The sequence below is a fragment of the Anopheles merus genome, chromosome 3R (assembly GCF_017562075.2).
Source record: "Anopheles merus strain MAF chromosome 3R, AmerM5.1, whole genome shotgun sequence".
NCBI lineage: Eukaryota > Metazoa > Arthropoda > Insecta > Diptera > Culicidae > Anopheles > Anopheles merus.
Window position 1 is genome coordinate 15,135,021 of NC_054084.1, and position 13,240 is coordinate 15,148,260.

The following is a 13,240-nucleotide window of genomic DNA, read 5'->3' on the forward strand; positions in this document are numbered from 1 at the left end:
ACCATCTCTCGCCCATCGCACGGGGACGACCAGGCCGGCCGGGAAACTTTTGGGCCGAGAATACACACAACCGGCCAGCCAGTCAGCGCTTCGCGCGTACGTGTACGCGTAACACGCGAATCGATGAAGAGTGATATTGATTTGTTTGCAACTCTTCAGCTCTCTTTTTAGCTCTCTCGCTCTTTCTCTTTCTCTCACTCTTTCTCTCTCACACTCTCCCTTTTTGTGGCATGCACACCAGGATGCAAACAGTGGCATTGTTGCGCGTGATGAAACATGACATGTTCCCCGCCGGTCGTGTTTGGTTTGCAATATTTTACTCGCTTTGTTGGCAAAAGTTTGCCATGTTTGACATCTGTTACTTTTTTTTTTGTTGCACCCATTGTTTCGATAAAATGCATTAAGATTGGCACGTATGGGTGGTGTTTGCTAGGGAAGGTTGAGGTAGCATTAGAGTGTGAATTTCAGTTTAACGAATTGCTTAAAAAGTGCATTTTGTATATAAATATTCCGAATGAAAGGCTGATTAAGTTCAAAGAGGAAATAGTAAAAGTAACACAGTGGTAAAAGACAGAAAAAATAATTTAAGAACGATAATTTAATACAATAATAATAAATATTGTCCAAAAAGGCAAATAGTGTGAAAAGAAAAAAGTAATTTATAATGATGAGAATATGACAATAGAAAAAAAACAATAAAAAGCATAGTAAGTAACCAAGAGCTGCATAAGAGGTAGAATGATGTATAATGCCTTTAAAAACAAAACAAAGATATGAAAATTCATACTTCAAGTTAAAAAAGAAATAAAATTATATAAAAAGATGAAACAAAAACTACTGTATAAAATGTATAAATGTATAAAACTACTGTAATTCAACACATTTTATTCATAACACCATACTCCCTTCCCTGTTCCACTTTGCAACTATCGTAATCCATTCCATTTAAAAAAAAAACTTTTCCGTTCCCTTTGGATTAAGCTAAAACTTTATCTTCACCGCCAACCTACTTCCCCGAAACTTTTGTAAATAATCCATAAAGATTAAAGATACCCTAGAGTGTTTCATATAAACTCCAATTTAATAAACATAAACGTAAACAACACAATATAAACAAAAGAAAAACTTTAAGCAAAAAAACGAAACACTGAAACCCCCAGGAAACAAACAAGTTTCAACACGCTACAAAAAGTTGATCATACAAACTTGACCCACAAAGGTAGGGCAATCGATAAGCGTAGTAAGAAGAAAAAAATAGAATGAGAAACGAAAACTTCTGTTGAATCGCGAACACCAAACATCATGAACCGCTGGCAAGCTCCCACACCAAACCACGGGAAACACTGGTCACAAACTAAAAACGAACCAAAAAAAAAAACCCCAGAAAATCGTAACTTGCCCGTCTACTCAGAGTAGGAAATGACGGCAAGAAAGCACGGGAATAGCGACAAGAAAACAGCGTTCCTTCAAGAAGCGTTTTCATTCATAACACGAGCGCACCACCACTCCACTCTGCAAAGCGCGAAATCATCGTAGTAATGGTGCCAAATCGTCTCGTACTGGCGTGAGTGTAGAGTATTTTCGTAGTACAGAAGTCAGCGCACATTGGCCACCACGACAACGACGACCGGTGCCTGTGGCCCGGAAGGGGTGCAAGGGAAGCGGGTCCACAGAGCACACCGTCGTCGAGTTTTCCATTTTATTTGCGCCAAGACACACACATACACATGCCAATGGCACATCGTACACAGCACCGCCGGCGTCATCATGGGCGGTGGTGTTAGGCAGTCAATGGCATGCTGTCGAAGTTAGTGAAGTGTATGGGAGGGAAAAATAGTTGCTTGCACACGATCAAATGCACATGGCCTCTACTACCCACCTCTACTACTACCCCCCGTCGGCTTCTTGCCCTCTGGGTGGCCTGTATCTTACGCGAAACCGCGGAACTTTCGCGCGCGCATTTTGCACGAGCTTCGTGTTGTGCGAGTCGCGATGCAGATGCGAAGGAAAGGAAAACTGCAACAGCTGCAGCACCATTCGGACAGCATTCGGGTAGTTTTGGATGCAGTGCAGTATTTGTTGGTGGCAACAAAAAATGGCAACCTTGGAGGGCATGAGTGGAACAATACGTGTATCGTTAAGTTTTGTTTGTTTCAAATTCTTTGATTGTCTATTTTCTACTTGAGGAATAAGCTTTTTTTTGGTGATGCTTTAAAACGATTATGTTGGAAAAATGATAAAGGGTAAATAAAAACAGATATTTATATAACCATGGAGTCCTTGAAGTTTATAATAATTTAGTATATTTCAAGTAAAAAAATAAACTTGGCTTTTTAGTTGGTTTAGAAAAAGTTTCAAAAAATCCATTACTGGTCATCCATCTACAATACCATACCTTTCTAATCTTCCCTTTTGAAAGTCAAACATGAGCCACTATTTTAGCAACCAAGCGTTTTAAGCGTTTATGGCAAAATTGTTAATAATTGTTAAAAAAAAACACATTTCAATGAGCTGAATTTTGGTTTGATATACAGCGGAACCCTGCATAACGAGTTTGTTCCTATATTAACTATATTATGACTCGAAGATCTTTAACCAAGGGGTGGTTCCACTGTATTTGGAATACATAATAAATCTAAACTAAAACATTGGCATCTCATGTCATATTATTGTTTTTGAAGAATAACGAGAAAGACAGGCGATTAGAAATTATAATAGCAAGTGAAGGTGTATGCAATAAAATTTAAGGAAAGAATAGTTCATAAGTATAAAATGAAAAAGCAAAAACACTCTCTCATTGTAACAACACTCAAGCAAGTATGACGGAGCTACTACACGCTCCAATCTATTCCAATATTTTGTATGCTATGCGGTAGGATGTCCTTTTCTGTACGATTTACACAGAAACAGTGTGATAGTCTTGCCGGTTATGGCAGCAGCATCTTCGTACGAAGACCACTGTACTTTATAGTGTTGAGTTTCATGAATCAATCGTTGAGACTCATTCATATGAATCTTCAATGATAAGTGATTCGAATCACGAGTTCAAATCTTCAAAGATACATGAATCTCTAAAAATTCACGAATCTTCAAAAATTCTCGAATCTTCAAAAAATCACGAATCTTTAAAAATTCACGAATCTTCAAAGATTCATGAATCTTTAATGATTCATTAATCTCATAAGAATCATTTATCCATTAAAAATCATATATCTCCAGAGATTCATAATCTTTAGAGATGTATGATTTCCAAAATATTTAATTCGCCCAATTCCACCTAAAACATGCCCGATGTGGGTTCAAGCCTCCCATGGACCGTCTCCCTGTTGCAAATCAAACTATCTGGATGCGTGATACTTACCAAGAAAGCTTGGTAGCCTGTATAGGCTGGCATGACCACGAAGGTTGTTACGCCAAGAAGAAGAAAAATGAAAAGCTCAATTTAAATTTTTTAGAGATTTATGAATCAATTGAGATTCATGAATCCTAAGATATTCGTTAAGCTTTCCAGATATCAGAATCTTTTGAGATTCAAGAATCTTTCGAGTTTCATGAATCTTTTCAACTGAGATTCAGATTCATTGAATAATTTCAAAGATTCATTTATATTCATGAATCTGAATCAGATTCTCAGAACAGATCAGAACACTAGTATTTAATGGTCCACCAGACCATTCTATATCTAAACAGTCACGGCATAACTAATCTGATAGGTAATAATATAGTTACATAGTTTGTATTCTCGAATATCATTTTTATAGCATAAAAATCATATCGCATTAATCAAACATCCAATTTTATTATTCGAACATCCAATTAATCGAAAATCCAATTACTTCCAATACCACATTATCCATCTAAATGAACTTTAGTAAAATGTTTGATAATTAGTGAAATTCCATAAACCTCAATACGTATACGCCAACCTAGACGTCGTTAGCCATATTTGCAGCAAACATTTTCCACATCACGCGATTTCCTTGAATTAGAAACACAGAGCCCAGTTCCATTCCAGTCCCAGGGACACAGCGGTGCATCATCCTGTGCCATCCTGTACACCAATACACACCCAGCGAGGGTGAGAAGAGTTCCGCCGGGCCAATCATTAGCGGTGGAAAAGTGAACGACCTATCGAACGGTGCGCAACGGGGTCTACTACTATAAACTAAGCACGCCCGAGAGTGGGCTGATAATACCCAAACCCCTCCGGGAAAGCTCAAAACACACGCACACCCAAGAGAGAGAGGGAACGAAGTCCTTTTCCCTAAACGGGGCGATTGGTCGTACGCACACGCACACAGCCAGCAGATGCACATGCTTGCAGTTGCTTCCAAATTAGGAAAAACGTCCCAAGTGAGCATCGCTGCCGACCCTAGGAATGGAAAGGCCGAATACACGCGCCGAAAGGAAGGGTATATCCCCGATGTGTGTAGCTTAAAACGCCATCTTTATATGCCATAAATCAAACCAAAAAAACGTTGCACACAAATAATATCGGAACCGAAAGACGACCCAGAGGGTCGTCGGAGCACACGGAGCAGTTTCCCGTGGTGACACATTAGACGGGCGCGAAAAACTAATATCATTTTGTACACGGTTCTGTTCTCGGATTGCTTACATGCCCGACGCCCCCGTTGCGCCCCATTGGGTGGGGGTTTGTTGTAATCAAATTTGTACTTGATTTTGGCAACACTTCTCATTTCCAAAACACAACGGGAACATTCTAACGATGGTAAATAAATCATTCGCCATTATATTAAAAATTTAATTGAAACACAACACATTCTACAGTTTCGACACGTCAGCGGCCAGGCAAACCGAAAAAAATATAGGAAAAGAGGTAAACCACCTCCACACTCCCATCCTCCGGCCGTTTTATTTATTATTTCTAGCTCAATGTTTCGCGCTCTCTCTCTCTCTCTCTCTCTCTCTCTCTCTCTCTCGGGATGTTCAGAGTTCCATCGCTGATTCTTCAAAATATCAAACATTCACAAATGTCCCCGAGTTCGACGGGCACGAGAGTCCAGCAGCACTGGCAAGCAAATCGTCACCAGATGTGCACCGGAGCAAAGGCTCATCTCGTATGCAGCCGCACGCACACACACGCACACGCACGCACACGCACCCCTTTTATCCCGGGACGACGCGTGAGACGGCGCAACTATCGGAGCGATCGTTAGCAAATCCAAATCCCCGAAAAGCCCGAAATCAACCCAGGGGACTCCGTAGCGGAAAAGCATGGCATGCAGGCAGGGCCGAAATGAAGGTTTTTGCGCCCTACAGCGGTCGTTGTCCTTTTTCGGTTGCGGGACTACTCCTGCGCTGCATCACGCGGGCGACGGTTTACGCACACATGGACAGGCACATCGATTCCATTTTGGGACGGTCCGCGGATACGTCACACCACACTCTCTTCCACTAGCCGTGGTCCCTTTTATGCGTGTGTCGGTGCAGCGGTTTTCATTTCGTGTCCAATGCGGATGTAGCGTTGGTTGGAAAATCGAAACAATCCACCCCATCTCTTTCGCTGTATCTCTCTTTCTCACACACACACACATACAGCGGCGGCAGCAGGATGAGAAAAAGGGCCCTTTTCATTTGGCAAACTGAAATGAATGATAGTAGTCAGGTGCCTTCCACCGGGACACCGGGATGGAGTGGACCGTCCAACGGACCGATGTGCGTATGATGCCTAACGCGAAAGCAATCGCACACACTGCACTCCCTCTCTCTCTCTGCCTGGCGGAAGGGCGCAACTCGACGGACACACCACGGTGGTTTTTCGGCGCAGAAATCGGGGGGGGGGGAAAGAGGCCGTTCCCGAATCGACAGGTTGACGATGGGCAAATCAATAGGCCTTTAAAATGCACACACTAGTATGCGCTGCTGGGTATTGTAGCAGTTAGCAGTGCAAACGTTTTGAAAGACTGTTTGGGAGTTTCATTTAACATTTAACGGATGTTGTTTATTTTATTCTATTTTTTATTGTTTGTTTTTTTTTGTATGTGTAAGCATAGTTTTATTTGAATTAAATCTATACGAAATACATATTTGAGTGGTGCTGGCATGCGTTTGTTTTTTTTTTTTTTGTTTTTTTGTTACATAAAACATTGCATGAAATGAATCTGTGCATAAATGGTCATTTGTTAGAAAACGAACAATAACCGGAACCTGTCTCGTTTATAACAGGTCGTTGACAAAACACCAAAACGCATCAAAGCCAATAAGTATCGAATACTAAACAGAATTACCAAATCCCAGAGCATGTAGCACTAGCCACACATCAAAATATGCAATAAAACAATGCTCAAAAAAGAGAGATAACTAGATAAAAAAATAATAAATAGTGATAAATATAGAAAAGAATGAAGAAAACACAAGTTATAAGTTGAAATGACATGGCATCCACAAAAAAATAAGTCAATGTCCAAAGTCCAAAGCATAAATTATTTAAAAAAACAGTAAATTAAGCTAAACAAATTCCTTTACTAAGAATGACATTAAACAATATGATAAAAAATTGCAATAAAAATACATCAGGGGATAATATCAATGATAACATCATAACAGCAAAACCAATCAAAAGGAGAAGAACAATGGAATAGTTCAGCATGCTATGAAATTAGTAAATAATCAAAACCAAGCATAAATAAACAAAAAATAAAATAATAATAATGATAAAGATAATGGATTAAACTATTATAAAATATCATAAGTAAGTAAAATATCATAAGTCATAATAAACCCACACATACATATAGACGTACAAAAATGTATAAATTAAACTAATACGAATAAAAAATGAAACAACAATACATGAAAAATCAAAATAAAAAATATGAAAAAGAAGCGTATAAAAATGAATAATAAAATCAAACGAACGTCAGTGAAAATGAAACAACTATGATGTATAAATAATCCAGCTGAAAACAAAGAAATGAAGTTGAGGATTCAAATAAATGTATAAACTAAACAAGTAAAAAATGAAACAACAATGAAATATAAATAAGGAAAACAAACATTAAAAATAATAGACTAAAGAATACAGTACAATACAGTACACACCGCGAAGCTTCGGAGCAGAGTTTTCCCATTTCCCCTCGCGCCACAGGTAACAGAACCGCGACGCCGAACGTGTGCCCCCGCTTGCGAGTGTCTGTGTGTTTTTAATAAACATTTTAAAAATATTATTGCCTGACCAGCAGCATTCGCCGGTCGCCCGCTGATAGGGGGAAAAAACAAACGCCGCCCGCACACAAGTCCCCCAACAACCCACCGACAAAACGGGAAGTGTGCTCGCAACAATGCAGGAAAAGACGGTAGGAGGCATACAAGACGGGGAAAATGTGAAGAGAGAAGTCCTAACTCGACGCACATAGCCCTGTCGCTCGCAAATCGGGAAATTGCGTGGTGTGCGTACCACCTTACCCATAGCCCGGGTCCGGGGACCGGACTGGGCTAGGCCGACCGGGACGCCTTTGTCGCACACATCATACATAGGACGAGCGAGGCAATAGCAAAAAAAAAACGCCTGAATCTAGGCATCAGCGCGACACCACTTCTCGTCCTGCTCCTGTCCTTTTTTCCCTGTACAATGGACAAAGTTTAATAAAAATTCTATCACACAGTATATCTGTGTGTGCGCGATCTCTCTTTCTCTCTCTCTCTCTCGCTTAGTCACACAAAAGAGGGACAGAAGCAGCTGGAAAGGAGGGATGTTGTATTTTTTTGTTTTGTTTCGGTTAACTCGGTCCGATATTTTTCTAGCCCGTGCGCGCCAGGGCCCTAAAAACAGGGAAAGGATTGGGCCAGCATCTAGCTAGCAGCAAACGCACCATAACCAAACGCAGCAGCAGCAGCAGCAGCATCACCGGGAGATGTTATTTTTTCTCGCTCAACGAACCTTTTTTTTTTGCTTGCTGCTCTTTCCAGTCCGTTTTTTTTTTTGCATTGCCTTGCCTAGTTCGTCATGAAAATCACAACGAGCTGCGGGTTGCGTAAGGCAGAAAATACGGCGACAGTTCGGTCCCGTGCGTGTGTGCCTCGGTGTGCTGCTGCAGCACACATTCTCCACAACCATGTGGACCCGTATTCGGGGCGAAAAGGGCCATACATGGATGCACATACACATTGCGTCCACCTTCCAATCCACTAGCACTACACCTTCCATCCGCCAAAAGCAGCATCAGCAGCAGCATATCCTGGTTGTGTGTGTGTGTGTCGCCTGTCCCTCACCGCTGCCATGAGACCCTTCGGGAGGGTGGCAAACACGCAAAACGGTGTGCGCTTCTTTGCGTTTCGCCCGAAGCAGTGTGTCCAGGCCGGTGTGTGCGCGCCAGGTGAAAATGGCAGCATTTGCCCGGAATTCATCAAAGCTCTCAACCCGGGATGGCCAACTCCCGGCACACGTCGTTACAGCGAATGGATCAATCACAAAGCGAGGTACAGTGGGCGGCTCATTTCGAACGGTTTTTGGTGCGTTTGACGTCTCCTCACTGGGTAGGTGGTTTGCGTAAGTTCGCAAAGCAAATTGCATAGCGCGAGGCGACGCTACAGAGTTAGCACATGGTTTGTGCATTTTACGGTCGAGCAGAAATTTCTGCAATCGGTCGATGAAAATGTCTCCTTCAATCGTAACGTTTTAATCTATATTTCAACCAATTAATCAAATGTAATAGTATAAGTACTAAACTAAGTAACTTGTGTCGCTATGTAAGAGCTGGTTAGCCTTTGACGTGATTGATTCTCCTTTTTAAATCTGCATTCGTGCGATTTCTCCATTGTTTTTTACATATTTTTGAAAAAGAATCAATTGCATTGCACAATTGTTACCTTGACGGCAATCGATACTTCAACGTCTTATGCGCGAAAAACAATTAGAAGTTTAAATACATTAAATACAAATATAAATGATTAAAATGAATTTTAAAAATCAACGTCAAGAGTCGTGAAAATGTGCTGTGCTGGGTAAAATGGTCTTACTATGGGGCCAAATGGTCTTACACGAAATAGTCAAAACACATCAAAACAAAGGGGCAAAATGGACCACAACATTGAACTTCAGGCTTGGGTTTAAGCCCTCGCATCGCGGTAGAATTGTGAGAGTAGAAATTTAAGTTTAGTATTTAATAAATGTTTTGTTGGAGAATTTAGTAAATTGCTGGAATATTGCAATAATGATCATATTGTCAGTCATTTTTATTGTCGATATAGTACACATACAGTTTTATTTATGAAGAGCTGGTGTATTGTAGCGACCTTAGCTTATACCACAGTCTCATCATGTTGCTCGTGTCAAAACATATCCCGACCATTTTGGCCCAAGTGAAACATTTTACAAACTTTAATTTAAAATTTTGTATTAAATTAAAATGGTTACTTTTTCACGTAAATTATAGATAAATATCATGTGCTTGGATACACTTTTTTTTGTTACATTCGTACGAGAGCTTAATTTGAAACGGTGAAAATTATATCGTTTTAAGCAATCTTTTTTTTTTTTTTTTGCTAATTTATTCAATTCGTTTGGAATCTTAGGTTATGAAACGTTCATGGTGGGCTTTAAACATTGTATTTTATGTTTTTCAATCATTAGAAGCCATTATAAACGTGTAAATTTGCCAACAATGCAGGTGACCATTTCGCACCAGGTTCCCTTATAAACAAAGAACTGCGTGACATTCAAAATATCTTTTTTTTAGTGGTTCGATAAAGCTACAAACACTGACAAATGCTTGCAATCGGTCTCTTTTGTGATCCTACAGGATTTTATGCGACCAGTATGCTGTTTAAAGTAGTTCAATCGTTTGAAATCTTATTCTGCACGAAAGGCAACATTCATTCCTATATTTATACATAAAATGGCAACTGTAATCTACAATTTCAATCAAACATCAAACATCGCAAGCAAAAATCAAGCACAAAACTGTTGCATTTTGTTGATATTTAATTTCTAATTAAATAATTATAAACACAATTAAACTATTGTTTCATTCTAAGCATATTTTAGTCGCTATCAATCATTCAAATGCCGTGCAGTTTAAAAAAAGAATCAAAGTGACGATTAGCGATTCATTAATGTGCTCCGATTCAACATCAGACGCAACATCTCGCCTACTCCCGAGTCCCTGTTCAAGGCCCGCCCAGGGGAACCGGCTGAAATGGTGTACAAATGAGTAAATCTTAACGCTCAACACCACAAATCAACCAATTCCCAAGCAACGGGACAATATCCCCAAAAGGGGAGTTCGATATTTCTCCTCGCTTATCATCATCATCCTTCCTCCATTTGTTCCTCCATTGTTTTGCTCCATCATCCATCAGCACTTGAGCAATTATCCAAAATGCAAACCAGCCGTTCCAGCCGCCGAGACTTGCACGAGAATAATTTCAAAAATATATCGTTCGCCAAACCAAAACACAAAAAAAACGGACCAAAAAGCGGTAGAGTTGGAAGTAAAAAAATAAAACCTTTGCTGAAAAGGGGGGATGATGCACCACAAATCCTTGCCCATTATACGCCGCTGTTTTTGTGACGATTTTATCCTTTCAATATTAACTCTCGTCCACGCACACACAGACACACAGCGACAGAGAAATACGCGAGCAAACACATTCAGATACAACCATTAAGAGCAAAATGAAGAACAAAAAAATCCCCCATCGAAAACAGGATTCGGCAACCGTTGGCGACCGTCCCGCGATAGGGCGATAGCGAAGGGAAAGGACACCAACAACAACAACAGCACCAACCACAGAGTTGTGACTGTGTATGTGTGCATTTTCTATTATTTTGACTGCGTAGAATGGGACGGCACGGGGTGGAAAAAAAAAGTTAGGTACGGATGCTTCCATTACCCCTATACTCGTACGTCGACCCTCGAATCATAGCTCTCCAAGTGAACCACTTCGGACCACGCGTAGAGCAATGTTCTGCGTGTTCTCTCGGCCTGCCTGCCTACATTCACCCTCCGGAAATACGTTTTACCGAAGAGAAGGGGAACGGGATGCACGCACGCACGAGCATAAAATCTGATGACGCACAACGCTGAAGCAAAGGGAGGGCTAAACAAGCACAGTAGAAGACCACGCATCCTGAACCTAGCCCAAGACCCGAGTTTGATTTTTTTCTTCTTCTCTGCACACTCTTCATTTACCTGCACCATTTTTAAAAATGTATCTCTTGGATGCGTTTCTTCTGTTCCGCGTGGTCGCCGCAGCGTCTGATCCGTTGTGTGGCTGAGTTGGCTGAGATGGGTATGGTGCGTTCCTTCTGCGCGCCTTCTTTCCTTACTCGGGGGCAAAGAACACACAAGCACAGCTTTTTTTTTCGGTTGACCAACAGAGGAATCACACACAATCCTCCTTGCAGCCGATGGTGACAAACGCGCTGGTGTGTCGCTGTGCCAGGCAAGGCTTGCTTTGGATTCTGGTGCTGTGTTGTCGTCCTTTCCTTGTTGACTTTCACCAAACTCGTAACCAAGCACCGAAGGAATCGGCCTACTGCAACTGGAACTGTTTTGTTTGATGTTTGATGCACCAACACTTCCGTCACGAACACTATACCCGGCTGTTGTTTGTGCCAGGACTTTCCACACACTTTTAATTATTTTTTTATTTTATGTTGTGTGTAGAAGAAATAAAACTGGTTAAAACACTTTGCACGAAACAGCATTAGTTCACACTATTTTTAATTAGGCAAATAAAGATAAATTAGAAATTAAAACAAATAAAACACACATTAGCGCGCCCGAGGTCTCCTGGTCCGCCGCAGGGGAGGGCTTAATATTTCATGTTTCCTTTCAGCACAGAGTCACAACACACCGGCAACCCCTTCTCGAAAGGCGGACACTTAATGCCGTACTTCCACTGGCATCCCGGCGTCCGAATTAAAAATCCCCAAAAATCCTATCTTATTCGTGTTGCTGTGTGATTGCACAAACCGCACCGAAGAAACACTGCAAATAGCTGAACCGCGCACAGTACCAACAGCAGCAGTCAGCAGCAGGCAGCAACAACCCGAGGGACTTTGGCACAAAGCACGTCAACCTTCAACTTCGACTGCGCTGCGATTGATTCCGGCCGACGGTGGTCGCGACCGATGAAAGCGGATTCCGTTCGCTAGCGCGCGCGTTCGAACGACGAACGCAACGCGAAACACAAACAGAGGAACAAACCAAAAAAAAGGTCCAGGACACTCTGCGCACTACTACAGACGCACACTCACGGAGGTGTATGTGTATGCACAAGGGTTGCTCGTCCTCGCTGAGGGGGATCGCAAACACACTGTGATTGTTGTTTTTTTTTGCTTCGAAATTGCGTGTATTTGGCAGCAAGGGGAATCCTTTTTTCCGGTTGTATGAGTGTGTATGTACATTACGCATACAGAGGCAGAAAGCGGTGCGTGTGGCTCAAGGTACGCTTCATACACACATGTGGCAGCAGCACGAAGTGCAGCCAAACTGGTGGGGACGATGGGGTTGAGATTGTTGGGCTATTTTTTCCTTGATTAACACGTTGCTAAGGATTACGAGCGGGGGCCAAACTGGCCGATGCACATTGCACCGTTTCCGAAACAAACACACACACACACACACGATGAACCGCACGAGGCATGGCAACGATGTAAACAAATCGCACGCAGCGGAGATGCTTCCGATAAGAAATTACACTAACTACACTTTTAACACTTCTTGTAACATTCAAACTATTTAGATCAATTGCAGTTATACCTTTAGGATGCAGTGAAATCAAAGAAAAGAGCCCGGAAAAGCACGAGCGGAGTGGAAAACAAACAAACACACGTGCTGTACCGATTGTGACAGCCGATCGTGGCACCGGGCCGGTCAAGGTTACTAGAGATCAGTGTGGCCAGATTATTTTGACGGTTTTCAAGTAGGAGCACCAAAATTTTATCGGTAGTTAGAGGTTCAGATTTTTTCTGGTAGTTTTCGGTAGGTTGTGAAATTTGAAACTCAGTTAAAATGAAGTGCTGAGCGGGGGAAGGAGTGGGGTGGGGGATATGCTAATCTGCAACCTAATCATAGCGATCACACGAATATAGGCCTTTCTGAAGTGTCGATCTGAAAATTTTACTGGTTCTAAACCAACAAAGGATTGAGGTGGACATTTAGTTCTGAGCGGTGGCGAGTTCCTTCCCAAGTGCCTCAAATCCACTACAAGACCACTAAATGGGTTCTAAACGACTCAACCTCTCTACCTAAACGGAATATAGAAAGAC

The 13,240-nt window shown here is 41.6% G+C and overlaps 1 protein-coding gene across 5 annotated transcripts in view; it reads right to left on the reverse strand.

Moving 5' to 3' along the window:
* Positions 1–12,821, reverse strand: part of LOC121595753 (neuroguidin) — a 38,254-nt gene extending 25,433 nt beyond the window's left edge. The window contains exons 1-2 of one of the 5 annotated variants that reach the window (XM_041919953.1): positions 12,732–12,821; positions 11,157–11,683 (exon numbers count right to left, since the gene is read on the reverse strand). In XM_041919953.1, the coding sequence (XP_041775887.1) occupies positions 11,157–11,165 (9 nt within the window). In that variant the 5' untranslated portion in view covers positions 11,166–11,683; positions 12,732–12,821. Of the gene's footprint in view, positions 1–11,156; positions 11,684–11,947; positions 12,702–12,731 lie in introns of those variants that run through there. The other 4 variants (XM_041919957.1, XM_041919955.1, XM_041919956.1 and 1 more) reach the window with 4 other exon arrangements.
* Between the last annotated feature and the right edge of the window lie 419 nt (positions 12,822–13,240).